Source organism: Salmo trutta, chromosome 32, assembly GCF_901001165.1.
Source record: "Salmo trutta chromosome 32, fSalTru1.1, whole genome shotgun sequence".
NCBI classification, from domain to species: domain Eukaryota; kingdom Metazoa; phylum Chordata; class Actinopteri; order Salmoniformes; family Salmonidae; genus Salmo; species Salmo trutta.
In genome coordinates this window covers 33991852-34017378 of record NC_042988.1, presented here as the reverse complement: position 1 = coordinate 34017378, position 25527 = coordinate 33991852, and the positions used below count along the sequence as shown (strand labels likewise).

Sequence of the window (25527 nt, the reverse complement as noted above, 5' to 3'; positions counted from 1 at the left end):
ACAAAGACATCAAAACTATGAAATAACACATATGGAATCATGTAGTAACCAAGAAAGTGTTACACAAATCAAAATATACTTTATATTTGAGATTCTTCAAAGTAGCCACCCTTTGCCTTGATGACAGCTTTTGCACACTCTTGGCATTCTCTCAACCAGCTTCACCTGGAATGCTTTTTCAACCGTCTTGAAGGAGTTCCCACTTAGGCTGAGCACTTGTTGGCTGCTTTTCCTTCACTCTGCGGTTCAACTCCTCCCAAAGCATCTCAATTGGTGTTTAGGTCGGGTGATTGTGGAGGCCAGGTCATCTGATGCAGCACTCCTATCATTCTCCTTCTTGGTCAAATAGCCCTTACACAGCCTGGAGGTGTGTTGGGTCATTGTCCTGTTGAAAAACAAATGATAGTCCCACTAAGCGCAAACCAGATGGGATGGCGTATAGCTGCAAAATGCTGTGGTAGCCATGCTGGTTAAGTGTGCCTTGAATTCTAAATAAATCACTGACAGTGTCACCAGCAAATCACCATCACACCAACACCTCTGCTTCATGGTGGGAACCACACATGTGGAGATCATCCGTTAATCTACTCTGCATCTCACAAAGACACGGCGGTTGGAACCAAAAATCGAACATTTGGACTCATCAGACCAAAAGACAGATTTCCACCGGTGTAATGTCCATTGCTTGTGTTTCTTGGCCCAAGCAAGTCTTCTTTTCTTATTGGTGTCCTTTAGTAGTGGTTTCTTTGCAGCAACTTGACCATGAAGGCCTGATTCATGGAGTCTCCTCTGAACAGTTGTTGAGATGTCTGTTACTTGAACTCTGTGAAGCATTTATTTGGGCTGCAATTTCTGAGGCTGGTAACTCAAATGAATTTACCCTCTGCTGCAGAGAACTCTGGGTCTTCCTTTCCTGTGGCGGTCCTCATGAGAGCCAGTTTCATCATTGCGCTTGATGGTTTTTGCGACTGCACTTGAAGAAGCTTTCAAAGTTCTTCATTTTCTGTCTGAAAGAAATGATAGACTGTCATTTCTCTTTGCTTATTTGAGCTGTTCTTGCCATAATATGGGCTATCTTCTGTATACCACTCCTACCATGTCATAACAACTGATTGGCTCAAACACTAACTTTTAACTTCCCTGGGCTAGGTGGGACGCAAGTGTCCCACCTAGTCAACAGCCAGTGGAATCGCGCGAAATACAAATACCTCAAATGCTATAACTTCAATACCTCAAATGCTATAACTTCAATTTCTCAAACATATGACTATTTTACACCATTTTAAAGACAAGACTCTCGTTAATCTAACCACATTGTCCGATTTCAAAAAGGCTTTACAGCGAAAGCAAAACATTTAGATTATGTCATGAGAGTACCCAGCCAAAAATAATCACAGCCATTTTCAAAGCAAGCATATATGTCACAAAACCCAAAACCACAGCTAAATGCAGCACTAACCTTTGATCTTCATCAGATGACACTACTAGGACATTATGTCATACAATACATGCATGTTTTGTTCAATCAAGTTCATATTTATATCAAAAACCAGCTTTTTACATTAGCATGTGATGTTCAGAACTAGCATACCCACCGCAAACTTCCGGTGAATTTACTAAATTACTTATGATTAACGTTCACAAAATACATAGCAATTATTTTAAGAATTATAGATACAGAACTCCTTTATGCAATCGCGGTGTCCGATTTTAAAATAGCTTTTCGGCGAAAGCACATTTTGCAATATTCTGAGTACATAGCCCAGCCATCACGGCTAGCTAATTTGACACCCACCAAGTTTGGCCCTCACCAAACTCAGATTTACTATAAGAAAAATTGGATTACCTTTGCTGTTCTTCGTCAGAATGCACTCCCAGGACTTCTACTTCAAATGTTGTTTTGGTTCCAAATAATCCATAGTTGTATCCAAATTGCTCCGTTTTGTTCGTGCGTTCAAGTCACTATCCGAAGGGTGACGCGAGAGCGCATTTCGTGACCAAAAATTTCAAAATATTCCATTACCGTACTTCGAAGCATGTCAAACGCTGTTTAAAATCTTTTTTTTTTTTTTTCGTAAAATAGCGATAATATTCCAACCGGGCGACTTGTATTCATTCAAAGGCTGAAAGAATTTTTTTTCGAATTCTCATGAACGCGCATCTCCAGTGTCACTGTTCCCAGCCTGACCACTCAAATTCCCCTGCTGTTCTTCGCCCAGAGACAGGAGACACGTCATTCTACTTTCTGGCGCCTTCTGGAAGCCTTAGAAAATGTCACGTTACAGCAGAGATGCTGTATTTTCGATAAAGATGCAACAGAAGGATAACAAATTGTCAGACAGGGCACTTTCTGTATGGAATCTTCTCAGGTTTTGGCCTGCCATATGAGTTCTGTTATACTCACAGACACCATTCAAACATTTTTAGAAACTTTGGAGTGTTTTCTATCCAAATCTACTAATTATATGCATATTCTTGTTTCTGGGCAAGATTAGTAACCAGTTTAAATCGGGTACGTTTTTTATCCGGCCGTGCAAATACTGCCCCCTAGCTCCAACAGGTTAACAAGGCAAATCTGTTAATCGAAATGCATTCCAGGTGACTACCACATGATTCTGGCTGAGAGAATGCCAAGAGTGTGCAAAGCTGTCATCAAGGCAAAGGGTGGCTACTTTGAATAATCTCAAATATAAAATGTTTGGGTTACTACATGATTCCATGTGTGTTATTTCATAGTTTTGATATCATCACTATTATTCTACAATGTAGGAAATGGTACAAATAAAGAACTTGTGTCCAAACTTTTGACTGGTACTGTATATTTTATTTCATTAAATTCATCCAGTCTTGACACAGATGGGAGTGGGAAATGATGTCCATGCTTTACGGTGTCCCATAGTCTTCCCGTGCTCTGGGAGCAATGCTTTCTAAATGGCTTGTTCATGGCATTGTCCGTTTCATGCGTGCTTTGCATCAGTACATCTGTCTGTTCAGATGGGAAGCTTGTTGTTGGTTTGGTGACAGAATTACCGGTACAGCTCTGGTATCCCTGCTCATAACTCAACAGTGATATGAGATTCAAAGTCATGTCTCTGTTTGGAACAGGGATTCCCTGCTCATATAGACTGATCTCTTGATACTCACTGTGTGTGTGAGTGAGAATCAGTGTGAGTGTGCATTGTTCTTGTACTGATTGAGTGCTATAATCCCTGTTGGTCAGTCCATGTACACATGCATCTGTTGGTCTCTCTCTCTGATGCATCCTTGTCTCCCACCCACCATACGCACATCCATCTGTAAGCTTACCCTGGGATTGTTGGAGGAACAGGACACCCAGCTGGGGTGTTGAATACATCCCTCCAGGACAGCAGAAGTGACGTTTCATAGCATGTTAGGAGCACAGGCTGACCTCCGAAACAGTCTTTTCCAATAACGGGATTTTGCCTATAGCTACTGGAGTCAGGTCTCCATAGCGGATCAATGCTAACGTTATCTACTGGATTCCCTTGCTTGGCTAGCTGGTTGGAGCTATTTTAGTCAGCCTGCTGTCTGCTCTGAGGTCTCATAGTGTATTGGGTGTATAGGTGTTCCCCGGCCTGTCTCGCTTGTAGGTAAGGCTGAGGCTAAAGCATGGGCAGTTAGGCCCATATAAATATATTTAATTTGAATTCTATGGTTAGGCCTGTAACTTGATTATTGCTTGGTATTTCATTAATATCCCATAGACTTAGGCCTACTATTTACCTGCTTTGAGTTGTTTTGGAATGTGGGTGAAGGGAGATTGTTTCTGCAAAGGAAACAATATTGAAATATTGATGACAAGTCTAAGCATAGTAGTGTGTAGAGAAAGAGGAGCTTTATATGTTGATTGGTGAAAGTGCGTAGTAGTTGTGTGGTAGTGCTAGTTTCAGGGATGTCAACTGGTCTTATCTGCTACTGTTGTGGCTTGACAGGAAACCAAGGGGAAACCAGCTTGCTAGTTCATACACACTCGACACATGCAGGCCGTCCCCACATAAAACAAACCCCCGGGCTCACTGACACGCACTTGAGTGTCTAGCATTGCTTTCTTACACAATACTGACAGGAAGTAATATCATGTCTCCAGTTTTCTGCAAATGTCCCATAGTTAGGCCCCAGCAACAGTAGCAGGGTCAACCCTGGGTGTATCTTCACCATCTAACCTACTGCCAGGAGAAAGAGGGATTTGAAGCTGTGGAGGATAGTGTGTACATGCCATGGTACATTGGTTAGGCTGTGGTTGCTAGATAAAATATCTGTCTCTGGCTCTGGCAGTATTGACATTGCACAGCTGCCACAAGACTAACGTGTGCTGCTGAAGTGTGGCAGACACCAGAGTGTCAGCCCAGCATTCTTAGTATCTGTATGAATCAGCAGCAGGGGGTCAATTCCATTCATTCAGACAGTAGATCAAACAAAAATCTTCATTCCAAATTGTTCTAATTGAAGTAATTTCAGTGTACTTCCTGAATTTAAATATAATTCATCCCCACCTTGATGAGCAGGCGTGCTTTACATACAGCACCCTCGCTAGCTAGAGGACACCTACTGTTGCCATTCACAGAGATGTGGTGGTCTGTGAGAATCAGTAGGACCGTTCAGTAGGACCGTTCAGTAGGCACAACAACCTGAGACAACTTGTAGTAAAAAGAGGGGGAAGGGAAGTGCTGCTAAGGTAGACAATAGTAGATTTTGGAAGACTGAAGGTGCTCTTTGGTTAAAGGGGTACATTGGTCATCAAAAAACAAGGAGGACCAAGGCACTTCATATAATTAATTAAATGCCTTTATTTGTATGGCATGTTCAATGGAAACAAAGTTTAATAACTCCGACGCGTCTCCTCTGCATGGACTTCGTCAGGGAGTACAAAGAAATAATAATACAATGTCCTCTTTTGAACAGCTTTTCCAATCACCTCTGATTTGAAGAGGGAGTGGTTACAGAATTAATTGGACTACACCTAGTAAGCTATACTATACACATTAAAAACTGAAATACTGTACATATGTTATCAAAAAATTCAACTCCAAGCAAGAAGCATCAGAACGCCTATAAAGGTAGTTCTAACCTTTAAATATGACTGGGCAAAGTGCCAAGAACAGGAGACCTGTCTATTCCATAGTACTCTGGAACACAGCAAACACGGACAACAGTCTAAACATAGCTGAGGGCAATGGAGCAAAATGTCCACTAGATGACAGAAAATGGACCTCTCACAACCCTACAGGAAAGGTGAGATATCTATATTTAAACCAGGGTACTTAGTGGCCTGTAGTTTGTAAATCCAAAAACCTTCCCTTTGGTTTAGCTGTTTTAAGATGGTCCCCTTTTCTAAATGAGGCCGGAACATGATCAATACCCATAAATTGTAGGGAGGAAGGGTCCCCATGGTGTAAGGACTTGTAGTGCCTTGCCATGGGGTAGTCTTCATTGCCTACCCGTATGGCGTACTTGTGTTCTGCTAAGCGGTCCTGAAGGCGTCTCTTTGTCCGTCCAAGGTAGAACACCTTGCACTGTGGACATTCCAATCTGTAGATGACATGAGTGGTTTTGCAGTTAATGAAATGCTTGACTTGATACTCCATTTTAGAAGCTGTGTCAACAAAATACCTTTTCTGTGCAATAGTTCTGCAATGGTGGCACTGGTGGCACATTAAAAGAGCCCTTGGGTTTGTGGTCTAGCCATGAGACAACTATTTGAAACGGAGAGACAACCACAACCATGTGACAGAAGACCACTTGGTCTACCTTCGTTTTCAGTTTGAAACTATACTCTCGGGTCTGTCGTTGTTTTCGTTAGCTACAGTACTGCTACCAATGCCGTTCTAAGAAATTCAAGCGGTACACCCCTGGTTTGGCATAGGGCATGTGAACACACTCATTCTCTATTTTGTTTTCTTTCTCATTCATTCTTCGTGAGTCCTCTTTCTCTCTCGCTGTCCCTCTAACATTCTCTTCCTCCGTCTAGTTTACCTTCATTCTTTCTTTCTTTCTTTCTTTCTCCTTATTTTCTTCTTTCTCGTCCAATTGTGTGTGTGCTTGCCCTCCCCGGCCCCTTGGCTCATAATGGAGCTGTAAATCATGTTAAGGGGACGTGTGTGTGGAAGGAGAGAAAGGAGGAGGAGCGAGGGATGGAGAGAGGGAAAGCGGCTATTTCAGAGGCTGTCTCCACATCAGTCTGGGGTCTGTTTTGAATGTATTACATTTCAGTGCATGTTCGCTCTCGTTGGGAGTTGATTCACCTGCGCCGTTGTGTGTTTAAGGCTTGGGTGGTACACTGTATACTGGAGTATTTTGAAATGCCAACTGTATAATTTTCAGTACCGGTATGATAAAAAGTGTGTTGGGGCGTCCTAAAGCTCGGGGGGGGGGTGTTGTGACTCCACTGCTTATGGAAGATGTGCTAAATAAATTCTCCAGCTCAGGTAGTAGTGTGTGTGTCAGAGCTAGAGAGAGCTAGTCTAGAGTTGGCCTGCATGTTAAAAGGAAGAACAAAGTTAGAGCTTGAAGTGTGTTAGCCAGTCAGTAAGCATGTGTGTGCCTGTGCTAGACCAGGCACGTGAGACCGTTTGTTTGTGGGAAACTAAAGTGGACGTGAGGCAGAGCGGAAGTCGGGAGCGTCAGAGCTCCGCTGTATGTAGAGGGAGGAGCAGACTAGAGCTCAGCTGTTGAGCGTGGTTAGACTGCTGCTGGTCTCTGGCTCTTTCATCTGTCTGCTTGGAGTGCTGACAACAGCGGGAGAGCCTCCTCCTCTCCACTAAGCACAGCGGAGCACAGTAGAGGAGCATGCTGTTAGAGCAGAGCAGGCAGGGCTGTGTACACATGCACACCAGGAGAGGGATGGACTAGAAGTGGGGATTAGGTCATTATGCTCGATTGCTAGTCATCCAACATACTAAAGTGGCAATCAGCAGTTAAAAAGATAACAAATTATCTCCTCGCCCCTGTTTCGGTAAAAAGCTGAGGGATGGGGCTGGGGAAATGTAATCAATCTCCAATTAATAGACAGAGCTATGGACGCAAGGACTGTCTTTGATATCAAAAGTATGGTTTTAAACATGTTTTGTGGCCAAACAGTGTTTGTTTACATTTAATTTGTTTACAAACATTGGGGTAAAACAAGCTTATATTTTGGGGTTCTGATGGGGTACGACATTGTAAGCTAGTGAGGTATTTCTTGGGTACATATCATTAAGTCCATAAATGGATGTAGCAACTGCTGATTGACACTTGAAGACCTGAGCTATACACTGACAAAACATTAAGAATGCCTGCACTTTCCATGACACACTGACCAGGAGAATCCAGGTGAAAGCTATGATCATTTATTGATGTCACTTGTTAAATCCACTTCAATCAGTATAGATGAAGGGGAGTAGATGGGTTAGAGAAGGATTTTTAAGCCTTGAGACAATTGAGACATGGATTGTGTATGTGTGCCATTCAGAGGGTGAATGGGGAATACAAATGATGTACAGTCCATGCGTAAAGTATTCAGACCCCTTCCCCTTTTCCAAATTGTTACGTTACAGCCTTATTCTAAAATTGATTAAACCAATGTTTTTCTTCATCAATCTACACACAATACCCCATAATGACAATGCGGAAAACGTTTTTTCGAAATTTTAGAAAATGTATTTTAAACGCCTTTTTATTTACATTTACATTCAGACCTTTTGCTAATAGACTTGAAATTGAGCTCAAGTGCATCCTGTTTCCATTGATCATCCTTGATGTTTCTACAACTTGGTTGGAGTCCACCTGTGGTAAATTCAATTGATTGGACATGATTTGGAAAGGCAAACACCTGTCTATATAAGGTCCCACAGTTGACAGTGCATGTCAGAGCAAAAACCAAGCCATGAGGTCAAAGGAATTGTCCGTAGAGCTCTGGGACAGGATTGAGTCGAGGCACAGATCTGGGGAAGGGTACCAAAAAAATTCAGTGGCCTCCATCATTCTTAAATGGAAGAAGTTTGGAACCACCAAGACTCTTCCTAGAGCTGGCCGCCCGGCCAAACTGAGCAATCAGGTGAGAAGGGCCTTGGTCAGGGAGGTGACCAAGAACCTGATGATCACTCTGACAGAGCTCCAGAGTTTCTCTGTGGAGATGGGAGAACCTTCCAGAAGGACAACAATCTCTGCAGCACTCCACCAATCAGGCCTTTATGGTAGAGTGGCCAGACGGAAGCCACTCCTCAGTAAAAGGCACATGACAGCCTGCTTGGCAAAAGGCACCTAAAGGACTCTCAGACCATTAGGAACAAGATTCTCTGGTCTGATGAAACCAAGTTTGAACTCTTTGGCCTGAATGCCAAGCGTCACGTCTGGAGGAAACCGGGCACCATCACTACGGTGAAGTGTTTTACCCAAGAAGAAGCAAGGCTTAGATTGCTGCCAAAGGTGCTTCAACAAAGTACGGAGTAAAGGGTCTGAATACTTTTGTAAATGTGATATTTCAATCTAAACCTGTTTTTGTGTGCAGATTGATGTCGGGGGGAAAACAAGTCAATCCATTTTAGTAGAAGGCTGTAACATAACAAAATTGGAATACTTTCCAAATGCACTGTAAAGGCCTTTGAATGGGGTGTGGCAGTAGGTGCCAGGTGCACCGGTTTGTCAAGAACTGCAACGCTGCTGGGTTTTCACGCTCAACAGTTTCCCGTGTGTATCAACAATGCTCTACCACCCAAAGGACATCCAGCCAACTTGACACAACTGTAGGAAGCATTGGACTCAACATGGGCCAGCGTCCCTGTGGAACGCTTTCGACACCCTGTAGAGTCCTTGCCCTGACAAATTCAGGCTATATGGAGGGCAAATGGGAGTTTAACTCAATATTAGGAAGGTGTTTCTAATGTTTGGTATACTCACTGTAGATGTCATAATTGCATGTTTTAAACCTTATTGGTCATATTGGAAAATCAAAATTAGTTTTTTTATTTATTCTAAAGAGATTGCTGCTGCGCACTTAACTATTCTGTCCATGCCAGGTCCCGTGTGGCTCAGTTGGTAGAGCATGGTGTTTGCAACGCCAGGGTTGTGGGTTCGATTCCCACGGGGGACCAGTACGGGAAAAAATGTATGAAATGTATGCATTCACTACTGTAAGTCGCTCTGGATAAGAGCGTCTGCTAAATGACTAAAATGTAAATGTAATGCCTGTAACAGATCTTGCACCACCCGTTGGCTCTGAAATAGTGTCTTCTATGTGTTCAAGTCACATTGAGAAGCTAGTCAAGGAAGTTTAATGATGGATAGATAAATGGATGGGATTTGGCAGCCACTCATAGGTAAATGTTTTTCATACCTCTGTTTCCTTATTTGCCAGTTTTTGGGTTTCGCAGTTATAACGACAGGGGGACAAAGACCTGTTGAAATAAGTCACATTGCATCTGACCGCTCTCTTATTTTCATCCATTTCAATGAGCTCCTCCACAAGATCTGACATGTACAATCATCTACAAGTAACTTGATATATATCTATATATCTGTATCTATATATTCATATCTATATATTCATATCTATACCTAGCCTGTGTTGGGTTTAGGTGCTCCCTTGTTTACTATTACATGTTGTGGTTGAGAGATGGTGTGATTTGGGGAGGTCTTGTAACAGGGGCCACTTCCTCTTATCTCAACCACGGAGAGACAGATGTCAACCGTCAGACCCACCATTGCACGTCATTCTCTCCTAGACAATTCCCACAGAATCAGTGCTCAAACACTAGGCTCTTTGGTATTATGTGCAGTAGGGAAACCTGTGGCTGTGCTTTGCAGTGTTGGGGCCCAATTTCATTTTAACCCAATAGGTTAGTTTCACGGTGTTACAGTCCCAAATCATACATTGTCCTGGTCCTTCTTGACCCGTTTTGAAACTCAGGAACAGAGACCCGGTTCACTTCAGGGATTGTCCTAATCCCTTGTCTCTCTGTAGATGGGTATGGCTGGCAGTCCTTTTGGGCAGCAGTACAGCCAGGGCGGGGTCCAGCAGCAGATGGGGGTGAATGCCCAGCAGCAGCTCCGGAACAAGGCAGCCCTTGCCAACAGCCTGCCCCCCTTCCCCAGTGACCTGAAAGGGGCCAGCAGCATGCCAAACCTGGTAAGTTCCTCCGACTTTGTAGAAAAGGATAAATGCAAACCTGCGGTTAGTTTACATGATGACCTAAACGGAGGGTTCTGGGAAAGGTCTGTTTCCATTTGGATCTCGAGCCTCTTCGTCTAGCCCCCTTAAATAGTTGGAATCCGATATCTGTCTGGGGGCCACAAAAATCAGCCCTCAGATCTGATGTGGTCCCCATGCCTTTGGGTTTCAGACTTGTAACCTTGCCCCTATCCTCTTGGTGTTCTCAGATATGAAAGTAGTGACTATACAAAATATATGTTGGAATCTCCACTCAGTTTATCAGAGGGTTAAGTGAAGCCATCATCATATTAATGTGCACACCTACCTAGTCCTTTCAGATGTTTGAACACTGAAGAGATTAGATTAGGTCCTAGTTAGAGGACTGGTCTCTAAAACCCCTATCAGTGACCCCTAGATCCTACATACTATGAGAGGATTGGATGAAGCAATACGGTGAAAATTACCCCCTGCCTATCAGAGGACAAAGTAGATGTATTACCACATCGCTAACGCCTATCAAATCCTTTCAGATTTAGTCTCACGTAGTGACAACTCAACTGAAGTCTGCGTCCATTAGTCTCTGCATTGACTTTGAATAACGGTGCGGTTCCCAATGCCGCAGTATTGGAACAATTATTCCGACATATTTCTCTTCCATCTCCAAAAGCCAGGCCTGGAATGCAGAACGAGAGATCGTTGGATGGGGGAAACATTTGTTAAAATGCACTCCACTCAGAATATTGTTGTGCAGAGAGAGAGAGAATGAGGGAAAAGAGGAAGAGAAAAAGAGAGGGGTCTCTTTCAAGGCACTGAGTAAATACTGCATGCAAATCTCTCTACCAGGAACAGGAAAAGGCCCTAATGAACTCATTACAGAGGAAATAGTTTAGTGTTTCTATTTTGGTTAAAGGTTAATGGAGTCTTATGTGAAATAGTTGGATGTTTACCAGGCCTTTTGGGGGGGGGGGCTTTTCTTTATTTTTGATTCATTCATTGGCTGCCTCCCATTATTCTGTCTGGGAATCGTTCTTTCTCTGTTCACCACTCTTCCCCCGCCGCTCTTTGTCTTTCTCACACAAATGTTTTCCCTCTCTTTCTCCCTAATCAAACCTCACCCCATTGATCTCGGCATAAATGCGTTTAGTTAGTGTAGATCAGCTTTTCTTTTTCAAATTGTGAAAGTAATGTACTTGTATAAGTAGGCTTAATTACAGGGATGGGGCGATTCCATTTCAATATAAACAGTTCAGGGATCCAATTCAAGCGACCCAGTTCCAATTCAAGTAATTGGGTTCAAGCTAAGTTTCAAATAAATCCAGTCTACCTCACTTATTTGTTGCGTTTCCCTCCCAAGGCCCAGATGCAGCAGGTATCCTCCATAGTCCCTGGCGTTGGGGTGTCTGCAGCGACGGCGAGCCACACAGCCGACCCAGAGAAGCGCAAGCTCATCCAGCAACAGCTGGTCCTGCTGCTCCACGCCCACAAGTGCCAGCGGCGGGAGCAGGCCAATGGGGAGGTGCGGGCCTGCGCCCTGCCACACTGCCGCACCATGAAGAACGTCCTCAACCACATGACACACTGCCAGGCTGGCAAGTCCTGCCAGGGTGAGTGTCTGGGGAAGGGGGGATGTGGTGTTGGTTGCTGGATAAGCGTTGGGGGACTGAGCCTGTGCGAATATGATTGAACACACACTCGTTAATGTCCAACGGGATATCATTTTTACTCCATTTAATGTAAGAGACATGTAGATCTTCTCCTCCTGCCGTTTAGAAGGCTATAGTTTGTTGATTGACGTTGAAGTCAACAGTTGGTTACCTTTCTCTGTGCTGCTGTGCCCAAAGCCACTCGCTCCTCCTTCTCCATGGCTCCATCTGAATTAGTCTTTCCGCTATTCCTTGCATCCTATCTGCTCAACTACTTCTCTACTGTGTTGAAGGTCCCTGCCCTCTGACCTTCTCTGTGTGTTTTGAGGAGGAAGTGAAGAAAGGATTTGCAGAATTGAGGAAAGATTAATTTGGAAAGAACCATTGTCTTCCATTCCCTCCCTCCTGTTTGCCCTTGTGAGTGACTGAAAGCCTGCTCCAGCCTATATTAATAGTGAGGACACCAGCAGCTATAAATCCTGGGGCTTGTTTTAAAAGCCTGTCTGGGTACTTAGGCCTAATGTAAATACTCGAGTGGCGTTAGTCTCCACACTGGGTCTGTCTGTCTGGGTGGCTACGGCACTTTCCTCCCGCCCCGTGCTGCTCTGGACATTAAAGGGTGTCTCTAGGTTGATGGCCTCTGACCTTTAACCCCATGGTGCCAGTCATATTGGTAATGTGTTTTAATGGCTATGGGGTTAAATGAGGATATATGATGTTCTAGGTCTCATCCGGTTTTAATTGGGTTGTGCTGTTTACGTGTTTTTAAAATGGCTTATATTAGTGATTATTTGTTTAAATGGCCTTGTTGTTTGGGGTTTGCCGGTTCCAATTTTGTATTTGTTTGACAGTTTGTGGTGTAGTATATCACGTACCTACTAGCCCTGTGACTTAATAGGGATAGGCGTCCCGCTAGCAATTCAAATAAATAATCGTAATATTAAACATTTATGAACGCACAAGTATCTTATATAATTTAAAAGCTTAAATTATTGTTAATCTAACTGCATTGTCCGATTTACAATAGGCTTTACAGCGAAAGCGTACCATACGATTGTTTGAGGATGGTGCCCCACAACATATTTTTCAACCAGCACAGGCTTCATGAAATCACAAATGGCGATTTAAATAAATCACTTACTTTTGAAAATCTTCCTCTGTTTGCAATCCCAAGGGTCCCAGCTACAACATGAATGGTCGTTTTGTTAGATAAAATCCTTCTTTATATCCCGAAAGGTCTGTTTAGTTGGCGCCATCGATTTCAGTAATCCACTCTTTCAACATGCAGACAAAGGAATCCAGAAAGCTACTGCTAAACTTTGTTCAAACAAGTCAAACTACATTTCCATTTAATCCTCAGGTACCCTAAAATGTAAATAAACTATAATATTTCATACAGAAAGAAGTATGTTCAATAGAAAAGTAAAATTGGCAGGCGCGTGTCCCCTTTGTCGCGCGCGAACAAACTGATTTTCCACGGAGGCTCTTTGTACCAAAACTCAAAATTCTTACTCATTTTGTAAGAAACAAGCCTGAAACCTTGAACAGACTGTTGACATCTAGTGGAAGCAATAGGAATTGCAATCTGGGAGCTAGAATTGCATAGGACCCATAGCTTTCCATTGTAAGAGCCTGGGACCTTAAAATTTTTTTTTTATTCTGGTTGGTTTTTCTTTGGATTTTTGACTACCATATCAGTTGTTATAGTCTCATACATTATTTTAACATTTCTACAAACTTGAAAGTGTTTTCTATCCAATGCTACCAATTATATGCATGGCAGTTTACTTTGGGCACGTCAGTCAGGCGGAAATTCAGGAAAATAGACCCTAGCCCTAAGAAGATTTATTAATGATAACTCAAATACTTGAGGCTTTTCTTTAAGTAATATAAACTCTGGGATGAGACTTATTTGATGTTAGCAGGAGTAGAATGACCTCTTTTATACTCTTGAAGGGATGAATCTTAACTTCCACTTAAGTTAATGCATTGATATCCGTAGGATTTTCACCACCGTGTGTCTCTAAAGCCCCTAATCATGCTGTTATTGGAGTCTTCCTCCTGAGCAATCACACCATTTACTTCCATTCCCTGGGTCTAAATCAAATCTATTACAGCAATTATCTGACTGTGCGAACACAATGGTACCTTTCTGTTAGTCCACAGGGCCCATTAGGCAACAGGCACATTAGGCTGGGAATAGTTACTAATTTTTCATTTGTTGTTTTTTCTTTGACTCTGTGATTTAATGGGCAAAAGCATGTTTTTTGTGCTCAAGTGTTTATTTGCCCAGCTTATATGGTGTCTTGGACAGGAAGTGGTCATCTTGTCATAGCTACTGTATGTTTTTCAATGACTCGTTGCCTTCTCTCTCCCTCTTCTGTCATCCCTCTCATCTTTCTTGCTCTTTTTCTGTCTTTCATTCAATCTCTCTTTCCTTTCTCTCATTCTCATCCTTCTCTCCCTCCTACCCCCTCTCCTCTTCCTCTCCCTCTCTTATCCCTCTATCCCCTCAGTGGCTCATTGTGCATCGTCCAGACAGATAATTTCTCACTGGAAGAACTGCACGCGGCATGACTGCCCCGTCTGCCTGCCGCTGAAGAACGCCAGCGACAAAAGGAACCAGCAGCGTGAGTACCTGTTGTTTTTCCCTAGGACCCTTTAGTCCATCACACGTGTGTGTGTGTGTGAGACGTTGGGTATTGTGTAATATCCTCCCATACAGGTGTTTTGGCATTAGCATAGCCATTCAAGTAGATACAGTGCATTCGGAAGGTATTCAGAACCCTTTTTCCACATTTTGGTACGTTACAGCCATATCCTAAAATTGATTCAATTGTTTTGTTTCCTCATCAATCTACACTCAATACCCCATCATTTTTGCAAATATATTTTAAAAACAAAATGGAAATATAGCATTTACGTAAGTATTCAGATCCTTTATTCTGTACTTCGTTGAATAACCGTTGGCAGAGATTACAGCCTCGTCTTTTTGGGTATGACGCTACAAGCTTGGCACACCTGTATTTGGGATGTTTCTCCCATTCTTCTCTGCAGATCCTCTCAAGTGCGGTCTAGTTGTATGGTGAGTGTCGTTGCACAGCTATTTTCTGGTCTCCAGAGATATTTGATCGGATTCAAGTCTGGGCTCTGGCTGGGCCACTCAAGGACATTCAGAGAATTGCCATGAAGCCACTCCTGCTTTGTCTTGGCTGTGTGCATAAGGTCGTTGTCCTGTTGGAAGGGGTACCTTCACCCAGTTTGAGGTCCTGAGCACTCTGGAGCAGGTTTTCATCAAGGGTCTCTCTGTACTTTGCTCTGTTCATCTTTCCCTCCATCCTAACAAGTCTCCCAGTCCCTTCTGCTGAAAAACACTCCGACAGCATGATGCTGCCACCACCATGCTTCACCGCACGGATGGTACAAGGTTTTCTCCAGACATGACGCTTGGCATTCAGGCCAAAGAGTTCAATCTTGGTTTCATCAGACCAGAGAATCTTGTTTCTCATGGTCTGAGAGTCCTTTAGGTGCCTTTTTGCACACTCCAAGTGGGCTGTCATGTGCCTTTTACTGAGGAGTGGCTTCCATCTGGCCACTCTACCATAAAGGCCTGATTGGTTTGAGTGCTGCAGAGATTGTTGTCCTTCTGGAAGGTTCTCCCATCTCCAGCTCTGTCAGAGAGACCATCGGGTTGGTTCTTGGTTACCTCCCTGAACAAGGCCCTTCCCCGATTGCTTAGTTTGGCCTGGCGGCCAGCTCTAGGAATAGTCTTGGTGGTTCCAAACCTCTTCCATTTAAGCATGATGGAGGCCCCTGTGTTCTTGGGGACCTTCAATGCTGTAGAATATTTTTGGTAACCTTCCCCAGATCTGTGTCTCAACGCAATCTTGTGTCGGAGCTCTACGGACAATTCTTTCGACCTCATGGCTTAGTTTTTGCTCTGACATGCACTGTCAACTGTGGGACTTTATATAGACAGGTGTGTGCCTTTCCAAATCTTGTCCAATAAATTGAATTTACCAAAGGTGTACTCCAATCAAGTTGTAGAAACATCTCAAGGATGCGGGTATTGTGTGTAGATTGAGTTAATGCTGTAAATAAACCGGTTGTTGTCACCCCTCAGCAAGTTTTCATACAGAAATCGGTCTTCTCAGTCATTATTACATCTGCCACATTACATTTCATTTTATTTTATTTACCTATTGTAGGCACAGATACAAAAACTTTGACACATTGAATTTACAACATGCATTGCACACTAACACATTTGAGCTATAAATGATTTGTGATGTAAATCAAATTGAATTTGTCACATGCGCCGGTTTATTTACAGCATTAACTCAATCTACACACAATACCCGCATCCTTGAGATGTTTCTACAACTTGATTGGAGTACACCTTTGGTAAATTCAATTTATTGGACAAGATTTGCAAAGGCACACACCTGTCTATATAAAGTCCCACAGTTGACAGTGCATGTCAGAGCAAAAACTAAGCCATGAGGTCGGAAGAATTGTCCGTAGAGCTCCGACACAAGATTGTGTTGAGACACAGATCTGGGGAAGGTTACCAAAAACAGAGAAATGCATACATTGTTGGTTAAGGGCTTGTTGATCTGTGACAGGCAGAGAGCATATGTAGGTTGCCACCCCCAGGGTGTCAGATTACAGGCCCAGCATTCTACAGGGATCCTTTATAGCCAGCACAGAGCGAGCACAGAGCACAGCTAGGGATAAGGCCTGCAGGTAAATTATTTTTTTTACAATGTAACTCAATTGTCAACAGAGAAGCATGCTGAGCTGAGAGGATAGAACCCTAGCAAGTGAAGTTTTCAGTGGCGCCACCTGCAGGCCTTATCCCTAGCTGTGCTCTGTGCTCGCTCTGTGCTGGCTATAAAGGATTCCTGTAGAATGCTGGGCCTGTAATCTGACACCCTGGGGGAGGGGCTCCGGAGTTTCTATCTGTGGGGGAGGGGCTCAGGGGGAGAACTCTCTCTGATTGGCCAGAAAACCAGTGACAGATTTAAATCCCCCACAGAGGCAACCTGCATATCCTCTCTCCCTGTCACAGATCAACATATAGTAAGGCATAGAGCTGTAGTAGGATCTTTAGATGGAAGCAGATAAGTATTATTTTAGATCATAAAAATGTAGGCTTTACAATTTTGTTTTGTTTAACAACTTCAGTTTTGTATGACTTCTATGAGAGAAATAATTTACTTAGTCTTTGCCAATAAGTAGATTGCTTTTCATCAAACGTAACATACGGCAGACCTTTTCTGGAAGGGCATACTAATGATTTATTAACATAGGCCCAAGCCAAGTCCTAACTGTAGTTCTGTTTGTTGTCAATGAGAACTGGGGGAGAAAGGTGAGTTATGTGCAGTTGGGCTTCATCGCTAGTGTTCATAATTACTCACATCTCCCTCTCCACTTCCCCCCTCCCTCTTCAATTTGATACAAAAGTACTTGCATTGCCAAAGCAACAAGGTTTCTCTTTGAAATTTTTAAAAAATGTCTCCGCTCTCTCTCCAGCCATGCTGGGTTCGCCTGGCGCTAGCCTACAGAGTGCCATCAATGCCACGGTGGGCACGGGCCCTCCCGGCAGCTCCCCGGGTTCCTCCATGAACAGTGGCGGTGCCAGCAGCGGGCACATCGACCCCAGTTCCATGCAGCGGGCCTACGCTGCCCTGGGCCTGCCCTACGGTAACCAGTCCCCTGCTCAGGGACAGGGAGGACCTGGAGGACAGAACACAGCCCAGGGAGGGCAGCAGCTACGCTCCATCAATGCACTAGGTAAGAATGTTGTGGTCTCATTGGAGTTTTAGGCTAGGTTACTGTAAAGCACTTGAGGACAATAGGATAAGAGCATCTGCTGAATGACTAAATTGTAAATGTAAAAATGGGTTGATAGATGCATACGATTGATTCAACTGAATTGAATTTTGGGTTTGCAAATATGCCCAATTTGAAATCCCAGAGGATGACATCCCAGAGACATTAAATAGTTATTTAAAACCAATGATTGGTTTGTTTGATTGGTTGACTCGTTAATTCATTTTGGTATAGTTCTCTGTATAAGGGTCCCGTGTGATGAGTCGAAGGGGTATAGTGAGGGTATTGGTCACTGTTTTGGTGGTAATGCTGCCTCTGGTTGGCTGTGTTCTCTCCCAGGCACTAACATGAACATGGCCGGAGGAGGGGTAGGCGTGCCCTCAGAGACCGGCATGCTCTCGGACTCATCGCTCCCCTCGTCGCTCAACAAGTGAGTCCGCTCATCCATTTGGATTGTCTCTCTGAAATCTGTGCCCTAGATCACTCCAACTGGGTGGTACAAAGCTGGGCCCACTACGGTGTACAACAGCACTCAACATTTTTACAATGAGCTCCAAAAGTATTGGGATAGTGACCATTTTTTTGTTTTGTCTCTGTACGCCAGCACTTTGGAATTGAAATGATCAAATGACTGAGGTTAAAGTGCGGACTGTCAGCTTTAATTTGAGGGTATTTTCATCCATATCGGGTGAACCGTTTAGAAATTACAGCACTTTTTGTACATAGTCCTCCCTGTTTTAGGGGAACAAAAATATTAGGACTAATTCACATGTGTATTAAGGTAGTCAAAAGTGTATTTGGTCCCATGTTCCTAGCATGCAATGATTGCATTAAGCTTGTGACAACAAATTTGGTGGATGCATTTGCTTTTTGTTTTGTTTGTGTTCCAGATGAGTTTGTGCCAAATAGAAATGAATGGTAAGTAATGTATTGTCACTTTGATTGTAAATAAGAGAATATGTTTCTAGAGACGTATACGTTAATGTGGATGCTAATATGATTACGGATAGTCCTGAATCAATCGTGAATAATGATTGAGAAAGTTAGTTGCACAAATATCATGCCTTCTTGACATGCCAACTTCTCACCATTACAATAACAGGGGAGGTTAGCATTTTATATCATACCCCCAAGACATGCTAACCTCTCACCATTACAATAACAGGGGAGGTTAGCATTTTATATCATACCCCCAAGACATGCTAACCTCTCACCATTACAATAACAGGGGAGGATAGCATTTTATATCATACCCCCAAGACATGCTAACCTCTCACCATTACAATAACAGGGGAGGTTAGCATTTTATATCATACCCCCAAGACATGCTAACCTCTCACCATTACAATAACAGGGGAGGATAGCATTTTATATCATACCCCCAAGACATGCTAACCTCTCACCATTACAATAACAGGGGAGGATAGCATTTTATATCATACCCCCAAGACATGCTAACCTCTCACCATTACAATAACAGGGGAGGATAGCATTTTATATCATACCCCCAAGACATGCTAACCTCTCACCATTACAATAACAGGGGAGGTTAGCATTTTTGTGGGGGTATGATATTTGTGCATCTAACTTTCTCACTAATCATTATTTACAGTTCATTCAGGACTCTCCGTTATCATGGTAGAATCCACATTAATGTAGATGTGTTTAGAAGCATATTCTATTCTTATTTACAAGTGACCCCAAAATGACACTCAATTATTTACCATTCATTTTATTCAGACCCTTTCACTTTTTCCACATTTTGTTACAACACAACCTTATTCTATAATGTATTAATTAAAAACATTTCCTCATCAATCTACACACAATATCCCATAATGACAAAGTGAAAACCATTTTATAAAAAAAAAATATTTTAGTATTCAGACCTTTTTGCTATGAGACTTGAAATTGAGCTCAGGTGCAAGCATCCTGTTACCATTGATCATCATTGAAATGTTTCTGCAACTTGATTCGAGTTTATTTGGAAAGGCGCACACCTGTCTATATAGTCTATATAAAGGTCCCACAGTTGACAGTGCATGTCAGCAAAAGACAAGCCATGAGGTTGAAGGAATTGTCCGTAGGACTCCTAGACAGGATTGTGTTGAGGCACAGATCTGGGGAAGGGTACCAAAAAATTATGCAGCATTGAAGGTCCCCAAAAACACAGTGGCCTCCATCATTCTTAAATGGAAGAAGTTTGGAAGCACCAAGACTCTTCCTAGAGCTGGCCGCCCGGCCAAACTGGGCAATCGGGGGAGAAGGGCTAGGGCTTGATGGCCTAGAAATCATACCTCGTTTTTTTTTTCTTGTTTTTTCCCCCCAAACGTATGGGTGATTCACGATATCTATGCATTTCAAACAGTCTGCAATAATCTAATGAATTCAGGTATTGTGAAGTTATACCTATACTAAATATAAGCCTTCCACAACCATAAGACACACTAATAAGTTAATTATTTGAACCTGCTGCTTTTTTTGGGGGGGGGGGGAAGAATATCACTGATCTGGCTTTCAAGTCTGAAAATGCCATTTTTTTTTTTGTTACAAATTGAGCAAGAACAATGCATAATGCACATTCACTAATAATGACTAACTTCTTGTATCAGGCATTCTAGAACATTAACATAGGTCTCATCAGCAGTCACGCACAAGCCCACGTTTTAGTGAGTAGCCAGATAATATTTATATTTCAAGTTGAGCCAACGTATCTATTTGCTAGCTAACAAGGTAGAACAGTTGAATTGCTATGAACACACCCTTCTGTCCGTCTCCAACTGTTTGAGCAGCATGTTAGCCTGTCCACTTTGTTCAAATGTTGAAATCAAGTGGCCTACCTTATTTCTCAGAATGAAAGCGATTTGCTAATTCCTTGTGTTTTATGCTTATTGCAAGTTTATAAAACAGACTAGACAGCTAGTATAATAGACTGACTAAAGTGTTGCTAACGGTACGTGGTACCACAATGCCGCGCGTGTCAAACTGAGCATTCATTTTCCTGAATCGGTGTTCATTGATACTCTTGTTTTAGTAGTGTCTGCTCTGCACGCAATTTGAGTAGTTGAGACATACAAAGGATATTGTTCGGAATTTAACTTCTGTATTATTCTCTGGTGTAAATGGGAAGGTGCACATAGGAGCGAAACAAACCAGACCAAAAATACAACACGAGAACAAGCGGACATAAATGCTCATAAAAACAAAAAAGAACAAAACCTTCATCCTTGCGATACAGGCATTTGGAAAATCGCGCAAAAACATAAATTCGAATTAATCAAATTAATTTGATGTACCGCCCAGCCATAAGAAGGGCCTTGGTCAGGGCGGTAACCAAGAACCCGATGGCCACTCTGACAGAGCTCCAGAGTTCCTCTGTGGAGATGGGAAAGCCTTCCAGAATAACAACCATCTCTGCAGTATTCCACCAATCAGGTCTTTATAGTTGTGGCCAGACGGAAGCTACTCCTCAGTAAAAGGCACCTATAGACTCTCAGACCATGAGAAACAAGATTCTCTGGTCTGATGAAACCAAGATCGAACTCTTTGGCCTGAATGCCAAGCGTCACGTCTTGAGGAAACCAGGCACCGCTCATCACTTGGAAAATACCATCCCTACAATGAAGCATGGGGGTGGCAGCATCATGCCGTGGGGATGTTTTTCCAGCGGTAGGGACTGCGAGACTAGTCAGGATAGAGGGAAAGATTAACAGCAAAGTACAGAGATCCTTGATGAAAACCTGCTCCAGAGCGCTCAGGACCTCAGACTGGGGCAACGATTCACCTTCCAACAGGACAACGACCCTAAGCACACAGCCAAGACAATGCAGTAGTGGCTTCAGGACAAGTCTCTGAATGTCCTTGAGTGGCCCAGCCACAAGAAGTGAAAGTCTGAATACTTTGGTTCACCCGATATGGATGAAAATTCCCTCAAATTAAAGCTGACTGTCTGCACTCTAACCTCATTGTATAATTTCAAATAAAATGTGCCAGAGTACAGAGCTGAAACAACAAACAATGTGTCACTGTTCCAATACTTTTGGAGCTCACTGTATATTCTATTTAAATAGTAGCTTTCATGATGAAGAAAAAAAATCAGCACAAAAACATCTGTTTTCGGCTTAGTTCTAGTGAAACACGTCAATTCTGGTCTTCATTTTAAAAGTTTGAAAGTGTTGATCTGGCTCTTTTTACCCTTAGCGGTTCTACTCTACCATTGAAATCGTGATGTGGAGGCACCTTGAAGGTGCCTCTACGTCATCTCAAAGGGAAGAGTTTGGTATGAAATCCACTCCCTTGTAGATGTGATGGGTGGTACCACCTCGAGGCTTACTATAAAAGCAGGTGACAGCGAGCTTTATTTGGCAATGGTCTTGGTAAGTGGAGTGTGCCAATCAATATATTTTGCGTCACTCTTCCTTGACTAGACCACTATTCAAAAGGCAGTAAGGCACATTTCCGCATATGACCAAATTAAATGTTTTTGCTTACTGTTTCATACACATCTACATGATTAACCAAGAAAAAATATACATGTGGGCTATGAGGATTATACGTTTATATTCATAGCTACATCCATCGTAACAAGAAATAGATAACAATGGTCATGTAAACTCATATTTTCTTTGCTATGACTGATTGATGGCACAGTGCGCTAAAACAGTTGGCTCATATTTCAATGGTTGTGAGTTCTAATCCTACATGTGGCAGATATATTTATAAATCCTTTATTTACAGTATTCATCCCGTGCCCACACACTTCTCGTTCTGAAAAGTGAAAGCATACCTGTGAGACATGTCGGCCTGGTAGTAGTTGTAGGTTTTTATACACTACCCAAGACCAACCTGGGAGTTAATTTGAGTATTGGAAAAATAGTTAGTGCAGTGCTGATTGAATTGAGCCCCATATCTTAATTTTCAAGGTGATGATTGCACTTTTCCCAACACAATGCTGCAAAAAATGTTTCCACATTTCAAGTATTTTTTTACACCCCGTGGAAAATTGGAACTTACTCCGCATGCGCCGATAGATGTCAGGAACTCCCCACCTTACCACTGAGTTAACAGGGCCGATAGATGTCAGGAACTCACCACCTTACCACTGAGTTAACAGGGCCGATAGATGTCAGGAACTCCCCACCTTACCACTGAGTTAACAGGGCCGATAGATGTCAGGAACTCACCACCTTACCACTGAGTTAACAGGGCCGATAGATGTCAGGAACTCACCACCTTACCACTGAGTTAACAGGGCAGATAGATGTCAGGAACTCCCCACCTTACCACTGAGTTAACAGGGCCGATAGATGTCAGGAACTCACCACCTTACCACTGAGTTAACAGGGCAGATAGATGTCAGGAACTCCCCACCTTACCACTGAGTTAACAGGGCAGAGCCATATTTGCTCACAATGCACACAATATTATCAGAGCGTGTCAGTGGATTTCTGGTAAGTATACTTTAGTGAGAAAGTGTTGGGATCAGGTACAACTTTGTTTACCCACCCCCAAAATGAATATTTAAGAGCAATTCCCCACCACTTCTCGCCTGAATGCGTTGTTTGAATATATGAAAGGGTTGGGAAAAGGCTGAAATTGGGGTTAAATCCCTGATAACTACAATGCCACTCTTTCTACTCAGTTACTTGACACAGCATTACACAAGTTATTCTCTCATAGTTACCTTGGTGTTACTCTTATGATGACATGTTTCCTAAGCGGTCTTGCTCTCCTTTCTCCGTCCTCCAGTCAGTTGATGCCAGACGGGTTGGTCATGGGCAACCTGCCGGGCGCCAACCCTCTCTCTGCCTCGGGGGTGAGGAAGACGTGGCATGAGCATGTCACTCAGGACCTACGCACCCACCTGGTGCACAAACTGTAAGTACCACCAAGATGCTTACATTCTCTTCCTTCAATGTTTTTTTCTCCTCAATGACCATGAATCTATCGGGGTTTAATAGGTGGACAACCCACATGGTTTTGCCACCATAGTGCTAAGGGTATAGGAGTTGATTTGGGATTGGCCCACTGTGTTCACTTACCTCGCCTGTTCAGATCAGTGTTATGAAAGGAAAAGCAATTTTCTGATTGAGGTTGCCGCTACCTCAACTCACTTTTTAATTCTCCCTTTATGCTGTCCCTCTTTCCCTCCACCATCCCTTCCTTCTTCTCCCTGTCCTCCCCCAGAGTACAAGCCATATTCCCCACCCCAGACCCCGCAGCACTGAAGGATCGGCGGATGGAGAACCTGGTGGCGTACGCTAGGAAGGTGGAAGGGGACATGTACCAGTCTGCCAACAGCAGGGTAATGAACTCCAGTGGAGGCTGCTGAGGGGAGGACGGCTCATAATGGCTGGAACCGAGCGAATGGAATGGCATCGAACACATTGAAGCTATGTGTTTGATGTTTTTGATACCATTCCGCTCCAGCCATTACCAAGAGCCCGTCCTCCCCCAATTAAGGTGCCACCTACCTCCTGTGATGAACTCACTACTGCTTGAAACGCCAACATAGGGTGCATCCCAATCTCCACCCTTCTCCCTTAGTGTGCACTTTAAGTAGCTGATATAACATTCAATAAAGTAAACAAAATATATACTGAACAAAAATATAAACGCAACATGCAACAATTTCAGCTATTTTACTGAGTTACAGTTCAAATCAGGAAATCAGTCAATTGAAATAAATAAATTAGGCCCTCATCTATGGATTTCAAGTGACTGGGCAGGGGAGCAGACATGGATGGGCCTGGCTTAGGCATAGGGCATAGGCCCACCCATTATCCCTATTAACCTATTGGGGAACTAGGCCCAGCCAATCAGATTGAGTTTTTCCCAAAAAAAAGGGCTTTATTACAGACAGAAATACTCATCAGTTTCATCAGCTGTCCGGGTGGCTGGTCTCAGACAATCCCGCAGGTGACAAAGTCAGATGTGGAGGTCCTGGGCTGGCGTGGTTACACGTGGTCTCCAGTTGTGAGGGCAGTTGGACGTACTGTCAAATTCTCTAAAACGATGGAGGTGGCTTATGGTAGAGAAATTAATTTTCAATTCTCTGGCAACAGCTCTGGTAGACATTCCTGCAGTCAGCATGCCAATTGTACACTCCCTCAAAACCTGAGACATCTGTGGCATTGTGTTGTGTGACAGAACTGCACATTTTAGTGACCTTTTATTGTCCCCAGCACAAGTTGCACCTGTGTAATGATCATGCTGTTTAACCTCTCTTGGGTAGGGGGCAGTATTTTCACGGCCGGATGAAAAACGTACCCAAATTAAACGGCTTACTACTCGGGCCCAGGAACTCGAATATGCATATTATTAGTAGATTTGGGTAGAAAACACTCTGTAGTTTGTGAGTATAACAGAACTCATATGGCAGGCAAAAACCTGAGAGAAATCCAACCAGGAAGTGGGAAATCTGGTTCTTGACTTTTCAAGTCATTGCCTATCTAACACACAGTGACTTAGGGTTCATTTTGAACTTCCTAAGGCTTCCACTAGATGTCAACAGTCTTTAGAACCTAGTTTCAGGCTTTTGCAGTGAACAGAGAGCGAACAAGAAGGCCGGGAAGTTGGTGACTCAGAAAATGACATGAGTTTTGTGGCGCTCCTTCACGTGATGAGGTATCTTTGTTCCAAAACGTTTTTCAAGACATTGGAATCGTCCGGTTGGAATATTATGTTTTATGTTAAAAAGGCCCTAAAGATTGATGCTATACAACGTTTGACATGTTTCAATGTAAATATAACTTAAAAAAAATATATACTTTTCGTCGTGAAATTTTGGGCGCGCTTCCTACATTTGGAGTAGCTTACTGAACGCGCAAACAACAAGGAGGTATTTGGACATAAATTATGGACTTTATCGAACAAAACAACATTTATTGTGGACCTGGGATC

The 25527-nt window shown here is 43.0% G+C and overlaps 1 protein-coding gene across 2 annotated transcripts in view; it reads left to right on the top strand.

Moving 5' to 3' along the window:
- LOC115171774 (CREB-binding protein) overlaps positions 1 to 25527 on the top strand; it is an 85783-nt gene that overhangs the window by 32805 nt on the left and 27451 nt on the right. For both annotated transcript variants that reach the window (XM_029728899.1, XM_029728898.1), the window contains exons 3-9: positions 9959 to 10123; positions 11502 to 11751; positions 14307 to 14420; positions 17326 to 17586; positions 17965 to 18055; positions 23374 to 23502; positions 23812 to 23929. In XM_029728899.1, coding sequence (XP_029584759.1) covers positions 9959 to 10123; positions 11502 to 11751; positions 14307 to 14420; positions 17326 to 17586; positions 17965 to 18055; positions 23374 to 23502; positions 23812 to 23929 — 1128 coding nt within the window. The remainder of the gene's footprint in view (positions 1 to 9958; positions 10124 to 11501; positions 11752 to 14306; positions 14421 to 17325; positions 17587 to 17964; positions 18056 to 23373; positions 23503 to 23811; positions 23930 to 25527) is intronic.